General features: G+C 42.0%; 1 protein-coding gene across 1 annotated transcript in view; it reads right to left on the bottom strand.

Annotated features, from left to right (window-relative positions):
• CLDN10 (claudin 10) overlaps positions 1 to 20,841 on the bottom strand; it is a 112,448-nt gene extending 91,607 nt beyond the window's left edge. The window contains exon 1 of the mRNA XM_070240405.1: positions 20,334 to 20,841. Within this exon, the coding sequence (XP_070096506.1) occupies positions 20,334 to 20,547 (214 nt within the window). The 5' untranslated portion in view covers positions 20,548 to 20,841. The remainder of the gene's footprint in view (positions 1 to 20,333) is intronic.
• Between the last annotated feature and the right edge of the window lie 404 nt (positions 20,842 to 21,245).

Raw genomic sequence — 21,245 nt, 5'->3', positions numbered from 1 at the left:
CTTTTTGCTATCAAACCGGAGATTTTCTGCTAAGTCATCTCGAAGTCTAGCTTAATTTGCACAACATGTTGTTTCATAATTAAATTAAAATCGCAGGATGTTTTGGATTAGAGGGATCTTCCTGCAGCCAGGCCCAAGGTTAGCAAGAGCATGTGACCTGTCTGGGATAGAATTTCCTCTTCCAAAACACCCAGAACATTTCACTGGATTAATTTGCAACCCACTGGGAGATTTTTGGTCCAATTTGCTAAAGATTTTCTGTCTGTTTCCATTTTTCTTTTCAATTCAGGTCAATATGCATTTATTCAGCTCTCTTATTGAAAATGATATGAAAAGTATTATGGAGTCCAAAGAATAAAGAAAATAGCAGGTGAAATGCAAGGAAAGGCAGAAAAGTAATGAGCGAATAAATAAGTTCATTCATGAATAAAGAATTTATTCATGAGTAAATAAATTCATTCATCCAACAAATGAACTTACAGGAACCCTTACTTTGACCACACACTCGGCTAAGTAAATGCTGAGCGATATAGGGAGAAATATAAGCCACTGTTTCTGTTCTCCAGAAGTTTAGAATTTGTTTTATTTTTTATAAAAAATTTTACATTGGACACTTTAGATTCAATTTATATTGGTGTTTTAATCCAGTCAAAACGTCACAAAGAAATAACCATGAACAATTTCCTTGCATCTTTAAGATGTTGAACATCCTATGTGGGAAAGGTTAACAAAATCGCGTTGCACCACTGGATAGGATATGTGTGTGCTGTTGGCTGGATTGAGTCCCATGGCCACTAGCCAGCAGGCTACAGGAAAGGAATTTTAAAAATAGATTTTTCCATTAGGAGCTGTAGGAAATAATCCTTAGTACAGTGTATCAGGTATATGTTTTTCTTTGAGCGTTGCCCTGAGCCTATGTAACTTTAGAAGGAATTATCTTTAGCAAGAACTAATTGACAAGAGGATCAAATGTTCCTATAGTTCTGAAACATATTGAGAAAATTTCCGTTTAATCCTTCCGCACCCCAACCTTGGCTCCTTGTTTGTCAAACTATAGTTCTTTGAGATTCAATGAAACAAAGGATGGAAAGCAACAGAAATGCCATGATGGAGTGTTACTGAAAAGGTTAAGGGAGGTGAGGCTGACGAACACACCTGGAGAAAGGAGGGTTATTACATATACGGCAGTTTTTGGGGCTATTCCCCACTGTCTTAGTCAGTTTTGGCTGTTATAACAAAGTACCACAGACAGGCAGTCTTAGAAACAAGGGAAATTTATCTCTCATAGGAAGTGTGAGATCAGAGTGCCAGTATGGTCAGGTCTGGTGAGAACTGTCTTCCAGGTTGCAGACTTCTCATTGCATCCTCACATGATGGAGAACAAAGAGCTCTCTGAATTCTCTTTTTAAGGGCACAAATCCCTTTTATGAGGGTGGAGTCCTCATCACCTAATCACCTCCCAAAGGCCTCTCCTCCTAATACCATCACATTGGGGGTTGGGATGTCAACATATGAATTTTGGGGGGGACACAAACATTCAGTTCGTTGCACCCCCGTCATTTCTTCCTGCTCCCACTAGAACCTAAGCTCCATGAGGGCAACGACTTTGTTTGTCTTGTTTCCTGCTGTGTCTCCAGTGCCTAGAATAATGAATAGGACAGAGGAGGGGCTCAATAAATAGCTATAGAACGAGTGAATGAATGAATGAAAGTTTCTCCTGCACTGGATAAAAGAAATGTTGTATCCAGTATCAAAGATCAAAGAAAAAGAACTTCCTTCTTTCATCTGTGAGTATGTATAACATTCATTCACTGAAAGAACACTGTGTTTAAACCATCATGCTCTCCTACGAATTTTATGGTTTTGGGTCTTACACTTGAATATTTAATCCATTTCGAGTTAATTTTTGTGAGTGGTCTAAGATAGGGGTCCAGTTTCATAGCTTCGTATGTGAATTTCCGGTTTTCCAGTTTTCTTGTGATCCCTGACTCCCCTCTAATGTACTTCATCCATCCATCCAGCATCTTGCACTAAATCTGCCTTGTTTTCCTAGTGCTTTGCTACGTGTTGGAGTTATAAAGATAAAAAAGATAAGGTACAAGCTCTCAAAGAGCATACAATCTGAGTTCTAAGATAAGATTCTGAGGAAAAATAAGAGAAGGGAACTGATGTATCCCAAATATGAAAAATGGAAGTATAAGGAAGAATTAGAACAACAGTAAGTGAGATGAATTGTGACTGGACAAAGATAATCTGTTCATCATAGTAAAATCAAGGAATAGGGAGGTCTAATTACATGCACTCACTTCCAGGAGTACAGAACCATGAGTAAGACCGAGTTCCAAGCTACCAGAAGCTAATATAACAAGAGAAATGATACAAATGTACTGGTGATAGTGAGACACAAAGTAGTGTGAAGTTGGAGCCATAGGAAAAGTCTGATAACCTATGAGGTGGATCCAAAGCAGGAAACATTTTCACTCTCGCTGCCACGTTGTCAAATCATATCTGATATGTGTAAGATGCTATGGGGAAAATAAGGACAATTAGATGTTGAAGCCTGTCCTCCTGGACGTATGGTCTCGCAGGGGAGAGAGGGTTCATTCATCGGTAACTGTGGTGTGCCAAGCCTGACTTTCCCTGGGTCATACCAGCTTTCAAGAGCCAATTGCTAAATTTTCAGGAGTTTTGCATGCCAGTTTTAAAACACAGTCATTAAAAAAAAAAGTATGTAAACTTACAATTAAATTATATTGAAAACAAAGGTAATAAATACCCAAAACTCATCACTTCCTAAATCATTATCTATGCTCTTGAAGTTTTTAGCTGTATTATTTCTATATGATTGTGTGCCTCAGTGCATATCTTCCCAACTCTGCATGCAGTGACATCACAATGATAGCTTGAAATTGACATGGTAGGAGCATTTACACAATAGAAATTGGCAAATAGCACGAATCAAGACTTAGTTCAGGGGCCGGCCCCATGGCCGAGTGGTTAAGTCGCGTACTCCTCTTCAGTAGCCCATGGTTTCACTGGTTTGGATCCTAGGCACGGACATGGCACCGCTCATCAGGCCATGCTGAGGTGGCGTCCCACATAGCACAACCAAAGGGCATTCACATCTAAGATATACAACTAAGTACTGAGGGGCTTTGGGAAGGAGGAGGACGAGAAGAAAGAAGAAGGAGAAAGAGAAGAAGAAGAAGATTGGCAACAGATGTTCACTCAGGTGCCACTCTTTAAAAAAAAAAGACTTAGTCCACTGTTTTTATTTTCTAGATTTAAGAAAATGATGAGAAAATGTTAAAAATGCAGATTAAACTTAAAATGTGTCATGTCTGTAGCCATTACATTGTGAATAGCACTAAAAAATTGAGGAAATATTCCTCCAATATTCAAAGCTATTATCTGATACAGCAAAAAAGTTGCTCATGTCATTTTCTGCCAAGGGATGTGCCAACATACTTCTTCACTGTTTTGCTTTCACTTGACGTGCTCTATATCAGCCAACAATCATGTCAGAATTACACTTGCTCATCTACAACCATTAGTTGGCCAAGGATACAAAAATTCACAAAGGTCAATGAAAGCATTCTTTGAGAATCAATGGGCTGCATAAAATTTACAATAAAGAATATTGTAAATCCTATTATTATTTGCAAATTGTGTGCTATATATTTATATCAGTAAAATTTATCATAAGCTTATGTATATGTATTTAGCTATGTGTACATATGCATATGTGTGTATGTATCTGTATCTTTATATCTATATTTATACACACACTTTTTGGGAGCACTTATTGTTAGCATTTACTAACACACCACTGTCCAACACCAAAAACCAAGGTGGAAAGTAATGAATGCCATAAGAGTGTCATGGGATTATGAAAGCTGGGGGGAGGGGAGTAGATTCCCTAGGAGATGGGGATGCTATCACAGGCTACACAGAGGGGACGAGAACCAGTCAAGGTCCAAGGCAGAAGAAATCAAGGGAACTATTTTCTTGGAGGCCCTTGGCTTTGCTTGTCCAACTGGTCCCTGCGGGGAATAGGGAGGTGGCTTTCTAATAATAATGAGGGCACTGCCTGCCTAAGGCTGTCACTGTGGTCTATTTCCTGGGAACCAGAACGGGACACAGGCTCTGAGAACCACAAAAGGATGTGTCAGAAGATAGAATGAGCCCAGATATCATCATAGCCTCCAGAATTGGGAATTTTCATCTCTTTCTGTGGCCCCAGGGTCTGGGTAGTGCAGAGCAAACTGTAGACAGAACAGGAAAGTCCCATTAGCAGAAAACATCAATTAGGCAGGGAGTTTTGCAAAAGGACTTTTTTTTCCCCGTTTGCTTTTTAAACTGAACTTACAGGCTTAGAATTCAAACTTCGTTGTGGGGGGAAATGGAATTAGGTACCACACCTAGCCCAAAATACTCTTTTGCATTTAAAAGTCACATACTGCATGTAGAGTTGGACAGTGTCTTTACCCTCAACATCTATTCAGATTCACAAATTTTCACTGGAGTCAAGTTTTCTGAAAAGAACTAGGACCCTGACATCATATCCCTTGTTCCCTTTCATCCTTCCGTACTCATACACTACCCCTTCCACTACCATCTCCACTGAACCTCTAAGATGAGGCCAGAGTGTAGAGAGAACAACACTTTCCCTCCCATCCTACACTCAATCCATAAAAGGGTGGGGAGAGAGGGAGGGGAGCCTGGATCAGTGATCTGATCTCAGCGTCAGCCTTCTTTAAATATTGGGAGAGGAGTGCAGTGTCCTGGCCCAATGTGGTGCCAACACTGAAACGTGTCCTGACTTGGCCATCCTGGCTATGGGTATATTTTGTGGGAAAAACCTACCCCCAGGTGAATTGGAATTGTTACTGGTCTTGGGACCCTTGGGACAAGTCTATCTGCAGTTAACATAGGGAAGGAGGAAGAGAAGGAGACAGGGAGGACGCAGAGCTGTCAGAAGTCAGTGTGGCGGAATATGACCTTGAGGGAGAAATGACGGCACTGGAATTCTAAGTAGGAAGAGCTTATGCACAGCAATGTTGTTAGGAGAGGTATGCCTAGGGGTCCTTTCTGGAAGCCATGTTTGCATAGAAAACATAGTTTTTAGTCTCCTTGTCTGTTTATTTAGAGGAAAAGCTGATGGAGTTTGAGGGGGAGTGGTGGTGGTGGTAGGACCAGAGCCAAGCCAAGTTGTAGCCCTGTTGAAAAGAGTCTGAGTTCTCCCCCAAAGATAATAGCAGGTGGGAGATGAGGCTATAGTTACAAGCATCGCTAGGGCAGCTCAGAAATATTTAGGGCAGGGGCCCTTGGAAAAGTCTGGAGTTTCTGCCTGAATTCCATTTGAATGGGGCACAAATGTAAAGATGATAGCATTTGCTCCCCCAGGCTGGTGTAGTGTAGGGCATAACTTTTACACACAGGAAAAATAAAATAAAGTATGAGATAAAAAAGAGGTTAAAAAGTAAAAAACAAAAAAATTGCAGGCTGATTAAGGGAAGAATCAAGATTTATAAACAGGAAGAGAAGACCTGCCAATTAAGTTAATAATAAGGGATAATTACAAAAATTTCAAGAAAGTAAGGAAGCACAGTTGAGTTGTGGGGGCGATGTGTGTGGTTGGGGGACAGGGTAACTAAGAGAAAATCCTGACAGGAAAAAAACTCAGGAAGGAAATAACTTATTGTTAGAAAATGGCTTCCACTCCTCATTTTAACCATTTGGGTTAAAATAAAGTAAGACACATGAAAGAACAACTATTTCCAAAGCAATCATCCCCAGACATGTTTTGCAATATAGATAACCCAAATGGTACCAGGCTATCTCGAGAAGGTTATGACTTGTAATTTAGTCTGCTTCCAGTGAATGCTCTTTATGTTTACTTTGCACTTTTTACTGAGTTGCTCATAATACGCAGAAACTTGAACCCTCACAGAAATCGCCCTGCAGTCCAGCCACTCTTCAGAATTCAGCAGATGAGGAGCTGGAGAGGTCTTTTTTTCTGCTGACGGTGGTCATGCATGGCTGGACGATTTATGGACAAGACCAACAGCCACATCCATATCTCAAAATCACTAATTACCAAGAGAAGGACTCAGACCAGAAGCACTCAGAGGATAGAAAGTCCTTGGAGAGTGAATCTGTTCAAATAATCAGAGCCATTTTTATCCCATTCTGATTTCTCAGCTGCACCTTTCAAATAGGAGCTATTTTCTACGGCCCAGAGGGAACATTGTGAATGATGCCTGAGATTTTTCAACATGTTAACATCTGAATGAAAGGACCAGATGTGATCTTAGAATGAAAGCAACAAGACCAGGAGGAAGGCTAGAGGTTAAGGAAATGTCCCAAATTTCAAAAGCATACATTTCAGAAATTGCCATGCAAGCTTGGTAGCAAACCCCAGACAAATTCTAGAATAGATAATTAAAGAGATGGTTTTAGAGCTCTTACTAAAGAAGGAAGCTTCCAGCGGGAGCCAGCATGATTATGTAAGAGCAAGAAACAGCATATTAGACACTTTCTCTTTTGATAAGTTTACTAGGATGCTTCACAACTTCTATGATGCTATGCTTTTGGACAAGAAGGAGAAACGTGGGCCTGGTGACCGTCCAGATAAACTCCATAAAGGCACCAAGGATGGTGACCCAGGCCCTGTGGTCCTGTCCTTGCTCCCATTCATTCAACTCAATAAAAAATTTGCCAATTCAATATACACCTATAGAGCATAGATTTCATGCACTCTTCTAGGCATGGGATAAAAAGAAGTTGTTCAATCCTTGTCCTCACGGGGTTTATAGTCTGGTGGTGGGAAAGCACAGGTGCACAAGGACCCACAATACAAGTCTGAGAAACAAAATCACAATAGGAAAGGTACCAAGTTCCCTGGGGTCAGGGAGTGTGGTGGGGTGTGGATATGGAAACAAAGGTCCCATCTGGTTAGAAGATTAAGGAGGCTTTGCGTGGGAGATGGCACTTGAGGTGGAGGCTGAAGGATGATAGAGATAGAGGATGAAGAAAGGCATTTGCCCTAAACAGCGAGAGCGTAGGCAAACTAGGGAACAGGTTAAGTACAGAGTCCAGTTGGACTGAAGCAGGGGGACTAGAAAGGAAAGTCAGGACTGTTGTCCTCTTGCTGGGGATTAGCCATGGGGAGTCTGAGAGGGGGAGGCAATCAAAGGTCTGGGTTCAGGAGTCCCACAGCCTGGCATTTGAATCTTGCCACAGCCACCTCCTTACCCATGAAGCTGGGCAAGCTACGTAACTTCTCTAAGCTCTAGTTACCGCACCTATAGAATGGGCATGATTATAGTGCCTAATTCAGAGAGTCCTTCTGGGGAGTAAATGAGACTGCATGTAAAGGGGGGCCTGGCACGGAGTAAGTGCTCCCTAAATGCTGCTGAATAAAGCCCAGAATTAAACTGGAGGAAGCTCTGCCTTTGCAAGTTTGATCTGGCAGTTGGATAGCCTTGATTAGAGCAAGTAGAAGAGCAGAAAATGTCTTTTTTCCCTTTTTTTTTGGTGAGGAAGATTCACCCTGAGCTAACAGCCAAAGCCAATATTACCCTTTTTGCTTGAGGAAGAGCAGCCCTGAGCTAACATCTGTGCCAATCTTCCTCTATTTTGTATGTGGGCCGCTGCCTCAGCATGGCTGATGAGTGGTGTAGGTCCATGTCCAGAATCCAAACCCGTGACAAAAGCGGAGCACACAGACTTAACCACTAGGCCATGGGGCTGGCCCCCAGAAAATGTCTTTTTAATATTTAATCACAAACTAGTTCAGCAGGGAGAGCCTGGAGGCTGAGCCAGAGACAAGGCAAACCTCCCAGCAGGGCAAAGGGGAGCACGGGACAGGCAGATTCTGCAGGATTTGGCAATTGACCAGTGTAGGGTCAGCAGGTGGGGAAAAGCAAGGAGGAGAAATACGTGGTGCCATCCTCCCGGATTTGGAAATCTGGGAGCAGGGGTGGGAATGGATGTGAGATGTCTTCACCTCTGAAGGAGGAATCCCACAGAGACCATGGGGAATACACTGAAGGTTTTTAGGCCATGCTACACTGGGAGATTAGTGAGCACAAAGACAACCAAGACAGGATTCAAAGCAGTCTTGAAAGGCTAGAACTGTGGGCTGGAGCAAACAACACCAATAATAGCTAACTCGTATATTAACTGATTTAATCTTCCTCATAAGGGAGATACTATCCTTATCCTCATTTTACAGGTAAGAAAACTGAAACACAGAGAGGTTAAGTAACTAGACCAAGGTCACATGGTCGGTAATGGCAGACCTGGGACTTGAGCAGAAAGTCAAGTCTCAAGGTCTATAGTCAGGAAGGAAGGAAACTGATCACTAAGGAGTATTTACAATGTGCCAGACCCCAAACTTCACCCAAAGGAATACTTAGGAAACTGGAAGACCTGAAAGGAGGTAAGATGATTTAAGGTATGTCCTAGGAGACAGAGATGATGGTGTGACAGGAGGCTATTTCCACTCCACAGGCCTGTGAGAGGCACTTGGGGAGGAGGCCGGAGCTGAGCCCTGCTCCAGTGAATCACTTCTTTCTGTGGGGCTGTGAGCAGCGGTCTTCAACAGTTTCTCTTCAGTGGGTCCACTTTTCTAACTGCCTGTGAAAATCTTCCTCTCTTGGTCTGTCTTCTGACTCTGATGACTATTGTGTGTGATATGTGTGAGGTGACTGCTTGGTGAGTGGTGTGTGTTTGTGTGTACTTAGGTGTGGAACCTGCATGGTTATATATGGGTAGATGGGCATCTATGAATGCGTGTGCATGAGTGTGTGTGATTGTATGGCAAGTGGTTGTATATGTGTGTATGTGTAGCCTGCATGGTGAATTTGAATCTGTGTGCGTGTGTATGTGTGTGTGTGATGTGTAGAGGTGTCTGAATGGTGACACTTTGTGTGGTTTGTAGTTAGCTGTAGAACCAGCTGTCTGTGTGCATACATGTGTCCACGTGGTGTGAGCACTCTAGTGTGAATTTGTTTTATAATTCTAGCTGGAGATGGAGCAAAACCTGAATGGCTCACCAGCCTGGGCAAAGGCAGACCACCCCCACCCCCACCACTGCCAGTAGAAATTAATGAAGGCACAGGAAGCAAAAGTGGAAAAAGCTCTACAAAGCAGAGGCTACATTACTGCACCCCAAAGAATCTGCAGGGGGGGCCCCTACAGGACAGCATTGGAGCTGCAGCTGGCAGAGGAAGTTCCCTGGGGAGGGCGCCATCTTCTCTCAGATTCAAAACTGGCCCAGTACTGACTTGAATCTGGCATAGAAGGAGTCAGTAGGATAACATGGATATTTTCACAGATAATATAAATGGATTCCTGACAATTCTATAATAGTGTCCACTGGCTCCTTGTGGCTCCATCTCCTTCCAAGGCCACGACCAACTGTTTTGTGTTCCTGTTTGTCAACTAGGCAGTGGATGTGACTCCTGCTTCACTCCTTCCCACTCTCTTGTCCTTTCTCCTAAATTCTCACAGCTTGGAGACGTGTTCCGATAGTCCTCCCCAAGGCACAGGGTGGGTGAAGAGCACATTCTGGTGAGGGAGCAGAGCAGGAGGCAGAGGGAATGGGTTAGTCAGCAGGCAGATCAGTCGAGTCCGCAGCTTAGAGTTCAGAGCAGGCGCTGGGTCAGGGCTGACTGGCCAGGCAGGCTGGAATTAGGGGATCGGCTCGCCATAAGACAAGTCTACTGCCTGCAGCCCAGACATCAGCTGCCAGAACAAAGTGAGAGGTCTGAGGCCAAGGTTTAAACAGGAGAGTGGGCATCAGCTGATCTCTAGGAACTGGGAGGCTGAGCAAAGCAGTAAGGGTGAGGGCACAGGGCCACCACTACGGCAGAGAATCAGTTCAGTGGGGACATTTATAGGAGTCCTACAGAAGAGGCCAAAATCCCCAGAGATGACTGGCTCAAGAGGTGCTGGTGGAAGTAAATGAGAACATCTGGCTGTAGTAAGACAGGGAAAAAATAGTCTTCAATTTCCCCCTGCCCGCCTCACCAAAAGTCCGCATTTTGTGTTCTGGAGAAAATCAGTCTCCTGATAGGATGACTGGTCTGGTTTTTATGCATGGACTATATTTGGTACACATAAACCAAAAATGTCAATCCAAAGAAATTCAGTTAAAGGCCAGACTTGTCTCTCGTATTCCCCCAGCTCCTACCACTTAACTCTGTGCCTGGAGTTAGAAGGAGTCAGCCCTTCCCCTGGCAAGGGTTAGGTGGCATGCCCCTTGGGTTTGCTTAGGACCCCTTAAGTCATCAATTAGAAATAGAGAATTACACATTTATTATATTAATTCTAACATATATTAATATATTGCTTTAAATATAATAACATTAATATAACATATATATGACAAGCCGTGTTGCTTTCACTCATAGTCCGCTCTGAGCGGTGCACATCTCAGGGCAAAGACAAGGTCTTTTGGTTGCTGTGTTTCCATGTGCCCAGCACAGAGCCCACCAGTTGTCCGAGAATATTTAAGTCAATGTGCAACTCAGGTGTATTGATTTTTAAATATTTCTTTTTCTTTTTGCATGTTCACAGAATCTCAGATCTCTCAAATCAGAAATGACTTTAGAGATTATCTAGTCTGTCTTCCCAGCCAATGCAGGAATTAATTCTGCCACCTTCTTAGCAGAGGATCATCAGCCTTCCTTGGGTACTTCTAGTGCGTTCTCTGTGGGACAGCCTGTTTCATTGCTGGGCAACTCTGATGGAAATTACTTCTTCACAGCGCCCCTAAATCTGATTCCCTAGTGAGTCTGCCCAGTGGTCCTACTTGTCTTCTTCCCACTCCGCATCGTATTCTTTTCCTTTTTTCCAGGTGAAACAATAGCCCCTGTGAAGTTATTTCAAGACTGCTCCCCCTCCTAGTTACCCTCCTCCAAGATCAGTGAATGTGGTTTATGTCCATGTCCCTTCAAATGTGGTGCCTGAGACCAGCACTGTGCAATTTGACTACAGTGAGGAGAGGAGGTGGGGTGGGGGGATGACGATCACCCTCCTAATTCTGATATTCTTATGCTATTAATGGCAATTAAGCTTGCGTTAGTCCTTATAGCTTCTACATTTTCCTGTTGGGTTTTATTAAACATCTAAAAAGGACAGCTTTTAAAAAAATCATATTCAATCAAATTATTCTCTCTTGTTCTGTACAATTGATTTTTTTTTTTTAAAGATTGGCCCCTGAGCTAACATCTGTTGCCAGCCTTCCTTTTTTTCCTTCTTCTCCCCAAACCCCCCAGTACATAGTTATATATTCTGGTTGTGCTATGTGGGATGCTGCCTCAGCATGGCCTGATGAGTGGTGCCAGGTCCGTGTCCAGGATCCAAATTGGTGATACCCTGGACCACCAAAGTGGAGCACACGAACTTAACCACTCATATGGGGCCAGCCCTTGTACAATTGATTTTTTAAAGCCAAACATTAAGTTAAGATCTGATTGCTTGAAATCTTGGTATATATTGGTAAATACTGTACTAGGAGAAGGGACTGGAACTGATGCTGGGATCTGCTCCACAACCAGGTCTCTCCCTCACTGCCCACCAACTCTCCAGGCAGCAATCCTCAGAGGCATCCTTGGCTCCTCTCATCCTTAATGAGTCACCAAATTACTAAGTCTTATCAGTTCTGCCTCTAAATATCTTCCTATCTGTTCCCACTGCTGCCCTCTTGGTTTGGGTTCTAACATGGAATACAGCAGGGTCTTCGTAAAATGCAAGTCCCATCAGCTATTCTATACTCAAAATATTTTAATAGCTTTCCAGCTCCTCCAAGACAAAGTCCAAGTCCCTTCACGGAGCTTAAAGGTCAGCTTACAAGTTCTTTTTGTACGTCTGCAGCCCAAACTTTAACAAGCCCTGCACATCTCCTGTTCCAGCCGCTCCAATATGCTTGCTGTTCCCTGATGCTCTCGGCTCCCTCCCGCTCAGAGCCCTTTGCTCTCATGTGCCAAGCATTGCTCTAAATGCTCTACACAAATTAGCTCACTTAATCCTCACCGCCACCCTCTGAAGTAGATAATATTATTCCCACTTTACAGATGGGGGAGCTCATATCTTCAGTATTTTGCCCAGAGTCAAGCAGTCAATAAGTTGTAGAGCAGGATGAGTCCCACAGCCTGAAATGCCTTCCTTTTCTTTCTCCTTGGCAAAATTCTACCCATCTTTCGAAACAGTTCCAGATAGCTCTTCTAGGAAGTCTGCCTACCTCCTGAATTTAACCGCCAGGTAGCGTTTATCATTCTGGGCTAAGTGTTTGCTAAACGATTGTCTCCCTCTAAGCAGTGTGTGCAGTGAAGACAGGACCATGTCCTATCCCTCGCAAAGTCCCCAGAATGGATGTTCGGTGCCAGGAATCTAATGAATGCTCTGATGAGGGGATTCATTAATGAATAAAGGAATTAACTATTTACAGAGTTCCTTCTGTAGCTGTAACGTGGCATCATAGCAATTTGCCAAATTGTCAACCTTTGGCAATCAACTTTTCCCGTAATGCATACAAAAATCTGGCCAAAGCTTAACTGTAGACCAGCTGTCTCTTGAAAATCAGCTCAGTTATCTCGAGCTCATTTAAGAGCAATATAGCTTTCTGAAGTGCTCTAGAATTACCTAAAAATGCACGGCGGCAGGAAGTTTTAAAATTACTAATCCCAGCATCCTGTTTGCTCAGATGTCCTTTGTGTTTATCTCCTTTAGGATGAGACTCAGTCTAAGAGTGAGTAATAGAGTCTGTGCAGGGGAGACTCAGGAGAGCTGACTGGCCACGTGTGTGGTCGATGGGCAATCATCAGAGAGAAAAGCAATGAACCCTGAGAAAAATAAACCTGAGCCTTTTCTGCACAAAATATTCACCAAGAGAAAACAAATACTAAAAATCGGATAAGATGTGAAGCCCAAAAGGAGAGGCGGAATAGCAAAGCACTTGCCTTGCTGACCTACCTATGCAAACAACACCAAAGGATCTGGTATCTGTATGGAATTAACCGTGTTTTCTTATTTTCTGCATTCTCATGGCTCTGGCTTCTAGGGCCTGGTTGTGACAGGTAGAGGGGAAGGAAAGCCTACCCTCCCAGGAATAGCCAATTCTTAGAGATAACAAAGTACGCCTTCCAGAGGCAAATCAACAAACCCAAAGCCCATACCCCCAACACCTCCTTTATCAAGCTCTCACCTGTCAAGCCAATATTCCTCTGCCTAAATCAACTCAGGACCAGTTACTCAGGATGGCCCCCATGCCCCAGAACCTGCTGAAATTATTCAAACCAGCCAATCCTAAATGTGCTTAGCCTGGTCACCCTGCCTCTCCCAATCCTTCCCACGAAAACCACAATGAAGTCCCCTGCCCAACCTTCTCTCATCCCTTCTGCCTCCTGGCTGACCCTCGTGCTTCCCCACGTGGCCCTGCATGGTGAGCCATCCTCCTGCTTCTAGGGATCTGTGAATATAAAAACTGCTTCCTTCATGACAGCATTTCATGTCTGTGTGTCTTACCATCCATGATTAAAACAAATTTTGGGTACATTTTAGAACATATACTTAATCTATTTCATGTAATAGGATCCTTTTTCTTGATCTTCCTACAATTTTTTTTTTTTTTTTTTTTTTTTGCTGAGAAAGATTCTACCTGAGCTAACATCTGTGCTAATCTTCTTCTATTTCGTATGTGGGTCACTGCCACAGCATGGCCATCGATGAGTGGTGTAGGTCCACACCCGGGAACTGAACCCAGGCTGCTGAAGTGGAGTGCGCTGAACTTAACCACTAGGCCACAGGGCTGGCCCCCAAGTTTTTGAAGTACGTAACTAGATATCTTCATTGTCATCATCGTCATCATCATCATCCTACAGATAAGAAAGGGAAACAGTGGATTTAAGCAACGTACCCAAGCTCACACAAAAAATTAGTGGCAGAGCTGGGATTTAAACACAGGTTTTGGGGTTAGCACAAAATTCTGAACGTTTCCCCAAAAGATCTACAGACGACAATACAAAGTTGCAACTACGTTCCCCTGTGAGCCTTTGTGTCTGTAAAATGGGGACTATAGAAGACCATCTTTTGGATAAGAGTGATGATGTATGAGAAAGCACTTCGTAAAATACAAATATGATTCAAATCAATATATTAAACCATTTGTCACAAGGTTTATCCCAGTCCTTAGGGCTAGGAATACTCAAGTAAACCTGTGTCCTTTTCTGGCTGCCCAGCGTATGAACATACCCTAGGTTTGGTGAAGCTCTACCTCCCACTATGGAACCCAGAGGGGGCCTTTTCTTCCCTGCCAGCAGATGCAACACGCGACTGATACAATGAACAGGCCCACATCTGTGGTGTGAAACTGCCTTCTAAATGCAGCATGGTCTTGCTGTATGAGGCACAGCAAATCCTGAGCATGAACTGTAGTCCAATGAGTACAATATCTTTCACATCATTATAAATATGACACAGGACGTGCAACCAAGGATCAGAGACATCTTTCTATTAGGTTTTGGATTCCAGGAAGCAACTACTTCAGTTCTGGCTGGAAACAAATAGACAAAGCAAAAGTAACGGTCACCTTCCTACAGTTGAGATGTGAGCTCTCAAGACATTGAAAGAAGGATTCATAGTAAAGAATACTCCCCTTTATGGGGAGCATATCTGTGTCTGGCATTGTTTAAGGCACCTTGTCTATGTTATGTCATTTAATCACCACTTAACAGGTAAGAAAACTGAAGCACAGGGAGATTAAGACCCTTAGTAAATGGTGATTCTATCAGACTCGAAGTCTAAGATCTAAACAGGATTTCTCAGACTTTTAATGTGCGTAGGAGACAACTGCAGATGTTAAAATGCAGATTCTCATTCCATAGGTCTATGGTGGAGGTGAGATTCTGCATTTCTAGCAAGCATCCAGGGCTGCTGGTCTGGGGATCCATTTCAAGAAGTAAGCCTCTAAATCATTACACTTCTTGAAAAGTGCTTCTTGAATCTCATCATAAAAGACACTCGCGGCTCTTCTGTTCATTCTAAGCACTTCTGTAGGAAATTCTCCCTTGCCAGAGCTTGGTGACAGGAGAAGAGATTCTTTCTGCATACATTAAATGTTATGATTTAACTCAGTGAATGATTTCTTTTGCTCAATCCACAAACCTTTATTGAGTGCCAGCTAGGAGCCAGCCACAGTGGTGGGTACAGAGGAGACCAGGATAAATAAGATAAGGTCCTGGCCTCTAAAAGAGGAGCTATTGGTGGAGACAAGCTGTCCTGAAAATGTCTGATGCTTCCATGAAAGAAGACACTGCAGCATCCTGACTTAGGATTCCAAGTGCAATCTGGGCTGTTTTCGCTCCAGCACCGTCTTCACCACCACAAGATGTGGGCACATTTCAGCCCTGTGCATTACAATTCTCTTGGCACAGAGACAATTTTATGGTAGTTCATTCTGTCCAGACTCTGCTGTGAAAATACAATTCACCTACCACAGGGCATTGATTGTGTCAGTACACATACAAAATTATGCCATTTCTGTTGGGACAAGAACACGTCAGTGTTTATTAGGCTTATTTTTGGGGTGAGAACTGCCAAAGACAAACCTGAGTTTTTCTACATGGTTTTAAACGACTTTATATGCATTTAGAATATAGCAAGAAAATAAGCCTAAAATTAAAATTAACCTTAGGTTTATTTAATGAAATTAAGTCTCAGAAAGCAGAGTCAGACTCCTAGCGAATGGAAACCTCTCCTGAGATTAAAAGTAAATGCCTTCTAGAAGTGTGGAAATCTATCAAACGTATTTTGAAGCATCTAAATCATTAAAGTCAATTTCCTCTCATTAACACTGTAAGTCATTTTCATTTATTTATTACTGTTGTTTGAGATTTATTTACCATTGTTATTTAATTGTGGACTAAGCACACATTTCAACTATCAAGAAACCTGAAGTTATGACATCAGTTGGCTCCCATCTGTTTCCTATATGTGAATAAACATCCATATAAAACTCCTTTTTTCTAGCAAATGCCACTCTTTACCCCCTGTCCTCATGGCATGGCTACTAAAGGAATGGGGAGAGAGAGGTGAAGGAGTTGGGAGGCGATGAGGAGAAGGCTCGCTCTCCTATAGGCAGCCAGCATCATTTGACTGCCAGCTTCCAGAATAGCATTGGCTTCATTCCACTGAAATCCTGGCACCTTTACTTGGGTCGTATGGTCATCTGAGGTCATTTAAACCTATTTCTACTGAGATGCAGATAAAATTCTAAACAGTCAGGAACATAGGAAACCAGCCAAGATAATAGATAAGGGGATATTACAAAAAAAAAAAAAAAGGCTAATCCCATGAGCAATTATATTAGAGGAGCCTTTACAGCTATAATTCTTTGGTGAACTTCTACTGCAAGGCAGTGAAGCATTGTGAAGCTCTTGAGGTGAACTTCAGGTTGAAAGATACTTTAAGGGACTCTTGGAGCCCAGCTCTCTCAATTTATGGAGAGGAAATTTATGAATGAGGCGTAGAGTTCCATTGCCAAAGTCAAGGTTTTGCAGCTAGTTAATCAGAGTCAGAACTTGAAGCTCAGTCTGCTGAATTGCAATCCAGTGATCTTCCTTTTTGTTGCCTGAGTACACGTCCTAAATCACTCCTCAATTCACAACACACCAGCCTTCCTCCAGGAATACAATTTTGCCCTTATCACAAACTACCCTGGGTCATTGATTGTGTCAGTACACACATAAAATTACGCCCTTTTTTGTTCTCATTATTTTGTTCTCGTTATTGCTCATTATTTTGTCCATTCAGTCATCCTGCAAATATATAGCCAGAGCCCACTACATGCGAGGAGCACAAGGAGAACATAACAGATCGGATCCCTGTGGTCAAGGTGAACACAGTTTAGCTTCAGTCCCTCCTTGTTGCAATGCTTTCTGGATCCAGCCTTCCCTGTCAGAAATCACTGCTTCTCTCCCTGTGAGAGATGCTTTGCTTTCACAGTTAAAATATCTCTATTAACATTGACATGAGAGAAAAACAAAGCAAGGAGCACAGCCTATAGTGGCTATTGCATCTAAAGAAAGTGAAGTGCTGGGGCTGGCCCCAAGGACAAGTGGTTAAGTTCGTGCGCTCCGCTTCAGCGGCCCAGGGTTTCACCAGTTCGGATCTTGGGTGAAGACCTACACACCGCTCATCACGCCATGCTCAGGCAGCGTCCCACACAGAAGAACTACAAGGACCTACAACTAGAATATATGACTACGAAGGACCTACAACTAGCATATACAACTACGAAGGATCTACAACTAGCATATACAACTACGAAGGACCTGCAACTAGCACATACAACTACAAAGGACCTCCAACTAGCATATACAACTACGAAGAACCTCCAACTAGCATATACAACTACGAAGGACCTCCAACTAGCATATACAACTACGAAGGACCTCCAACTAGCATATACAACTACGAAGGACCTCCAACTAGCATATACAACTACGAAGGACCTCCAACTAGCATATACAACTACGAAGGACCTACAACTAGCATATACAACTATGAAGGACCTCCAACTAGCATATACAACTATGAAGGACCTACAACTAGCATATACAACTATGAAGGACCTCCAACTAGCATATACAACTATGAAGGAACTACAACTAACATATACAACTATGAAGGACCTCCAACTAGCATATACAACTATGAAGGACCTGCAACTAGCATATACAACTACGAAGGATCTACAACTAGCATACACAACTATGAAGGAACTACAACTAGCATATACAACTATGTCCTGGGGGGCTTTGCAGAGAAGAAGAAGAAAAGAAGGAATGTGAAGTGCTTTTGATATTGAGTCAAGAAGCTTTCAGGCCACAGTGAGGATTGAATTACAAGTGTCCCTACGGTGTTTTCCTGAAATTTATTCCACAGAACTGTAGTTGAAAGGGGCCTGTATTTTTCACAATAACTGTAAATTATATAGTTACATGGCTATACTGGGGCATTTAAGAGGGTTAGCAACAAGAAAGTATGACTCTAGCAATGAAGTTATATAACTAGCAAGGGGGGAAAAAAACCAACCTGGCAGCTTAAAAAGGTTTTCTGTTTTTCTTTCTTAGAGGAGGCTTAATCTGGCCTAAGTCTAAGAAGATTTGTCTCCAACTGACAATGTAGGCCTAAGTAGTTCATTACTTTAAAACGCGAAATAACCATTTTCATTCCTCATTGGCTTCTGAGTTGTTTTCTCAATTTGGAGTTATTGTGATGTTTGAGAGCCCATTGGCACAGAAGGCTTTCCCAACACCCCCACTATTATGTTTTCAAAAAGGAACACAGAAAGGAAAAGCAGCCAGCATGGTCAGCAATGATTCCATGTGGATAAGGAAATCCAAATTTGTGAGTCCCCGTGTCCTTTGGAAATATGAATCAGTGTTCCTGATGTTGAAAACAGATTTCTGTAGTAACCTGTATCTTTTATAAAAATTTTAATTCTGGATGAAGAAAGCAGAGAGATTATATTAAATTAACCTTACATATTCTAATCGAAGCATTGCCAGTGAACAAGATTTTTCAAATTACCTCTTATGTGCTGGGTACACAGAAGATATAGAATACCTTATTTTTACTATTGAGAAGCAAAATCAGGGGGATAAAATTTTAAGGGTAAATGATTTTTGGATCACCATCAACACTATTTAGGAACAAAATTTCCAACTCCATGTTTTCCAAGGTTCATTTGGGGAAGTGGCCATTGAAGCCATACAGAAATCTACCACGGTTCTTTAGCCTACTTTGAAGCTAAGATTGAACGTCTATTTTTTATAATACCTGGGTTTTATTAAGGAATATAGAATAAGAGTAGTAAGACAAAATATTGTTTAAAAAGGTGAACCCAGTAAAGAACAAAGAAATAGACTTACCCACATGACATATCTTTTACTTTCTGCCCAAGGTAGGAATGGACCAAGAAGGGGCCATGGAGACAGAACAACCACAAGAGGTGTGCAGAATGACAGTAGTGTCCCCACAGCACTCTTCTCCTTTTTAAGTTTTCCCTTGTGCCTAGGGAAAACTTCCACAGTAGAAGGAGCTATTCTGAAATATCCCAAAATAAATTTAGGAGTTGGAACTGAAGAGACACATAGCACTGATTCCTCAAGAGAGCCCGTGTCATTTGAGGGCCTAACTGGGGTGTCCAAGCTTGAACATTTCCGCTGATTGTCATTAGAAATCTCCTGGCTTTAACTAATTATTCTTTCTTTATCCTTTGGCACGCACTGTGGACTAATGACGTGAATACTTGACAGAAAATCCCATAAAATATTATGCTTTAGTAACTTCCTAGTTAAAATTTTATTTCATTTTCTTTACTGGGGCCAAGGTACAGTTTTGCCATTTTATTTTGAAAAGTCTATATTTTATAAAATACCAGGGGCAATTTTTAACATCATAAACCCACAACTTGTGGCAGATTTGTAAACAAACCAAATAGGAAGAAAGCAGAAGCAGATGGTCATTCTTATAATGACATACAAGCAAGTAGCAAATAATTGTTTCCCTGGAGGTATCCTGGGGTATGAAAATGACTTTTAAAAAACCATGCCCTCTTTAAGATCCATGTACTTGTAATAGAGTTTCTAATATGCAGAACAATGAAAGCTTGCCTATATATGTATTTTTTTCAATAAAACCGAGTAGCAAAAAGGGATAGTTTGTGAGCATTTGCTTTCACTTAACTACTTTTTACATTTTTCTTGCTCTGCTATTTTATCACTAAACATGATTTTAAAAAATACAGAAACCTCTCTAAAAACACTATTTCTTCCTCACTCAACACTGTCCATCTTGTCATATGCTTCTATCACTCTGAATATATGTATGAATATATATATGTGTGTGTGTGTGATGTATTTTATACTCAGATGATCTAAGGAAGTACAAGAATTTAAGATAAAGTATGATTTACCCACAACATATATATGTAAGATTCCTGCATGATGCACAGCAAATGAAACTAGCTTTTAAAACAAGCCGGTCACTTCCACTCTTTCCTTACGAGTCTATTATTCACATTAGCATTTCTAAAGGATCCATAAAGTTACTCTTAACTTCCCTTTGCCCTATAAAATACATAATTTAATTCTTTCAGCCAACATTCATACACCCCCATCCATTCCAGGCGAATCTTGGCGTTTTAATTAAGCACTCAATCTTTACAGAGTTAACAGCCCACTGTAGACAGCTCCTTCAGCACAGTGAGTGGAATAGTGACATTTTCCTCCCACCCAAAACAAAGCTATGATATTTACCTTCTACTTTGAAGATAGTGAAGTGCGGTCTGCAATGGAAAGAGCCCAACGCGTTACCTGCACAGTTCATCCACAGACCCTGGTAAACCCAAGTGGCAGTTATCACCGAGGATGCTCTGGTGGTTACTTTCCACTCATTGGACGTGGTCGCAGCAACGAGAGCTCCGAACCCTCCGACGCCACACACCAGAGCCGAGATCTGGGCCCTGGACATGTCGCTCAGCCTTCTCCAGTGACACCGTCCAGACAGAGCTCTTCGGTGGTCTAGGCATGCAGTGGACAAATAACACTCGGACGAAAGTTACAGCAAGTTCATGGGGGTAGGTGACATTATTTCCTTCTTTGGACGGCCTGAGGAAGTAACAGAATTTAGGATAAAGTCTGATTTACCGATGGCATTTTAAAAATAGCCTAAGATGTTCTTTCTAATTTTCTACATGGATGTTTACTAAAATTTTGTAGACGGATTTTAAAGGTTTTGATTTCGCAGATTTTTTTTCCTGGCACCATAGTTAATGCTTAATTTTCTGTTAGCCTGAAGCTTAACGAACCATGCAACTACCAGCTATTACAAAGTACAAATTATACAGTAACAGTTAAGGCTTATTTGACCAATTGCTTCAGTCTTGCATGCTTCTGAACCTTTATATAAAGGGAATCATACTGTAGACATTCTTTTGTAACCTGTTTTTTCACAAAATATTATGTGTGTGAGATTTATCTATGTTCGGGAATGTAGCTATTATTCACTAAATATTATAGCTGAATATAATATTTCGTTAAGTGAGTATACCAGGATTTATTGATCCATTTTCCTGGAGATAAACATTCATGTTGCCCCCCCCCCCCCCCCCGCCCACCATAGCAATTGGTGACGCTATAAACATTCTTATGTATCTCTCCATGTGCTCA

Source organism: Equus caballus, chromosome 17, assembly GCF_041296265.1.
Source record: "Equus caballus isolate H_3958 breed thoroughbred chromosome 17, TB-T2T, whole genome shotgun sequence".
NCBI classification, from domain to species: domain Eukaryota; kingdom Metazoa; phylum Chordata; class Mammalia; order Perissodactyla; family Equidae; genus Equus; species Equus caballus.
Note: the sequence above shows the minus strand (reverse complement) of the source record. Positions and strands in the feature narration are given on the sequence as shown.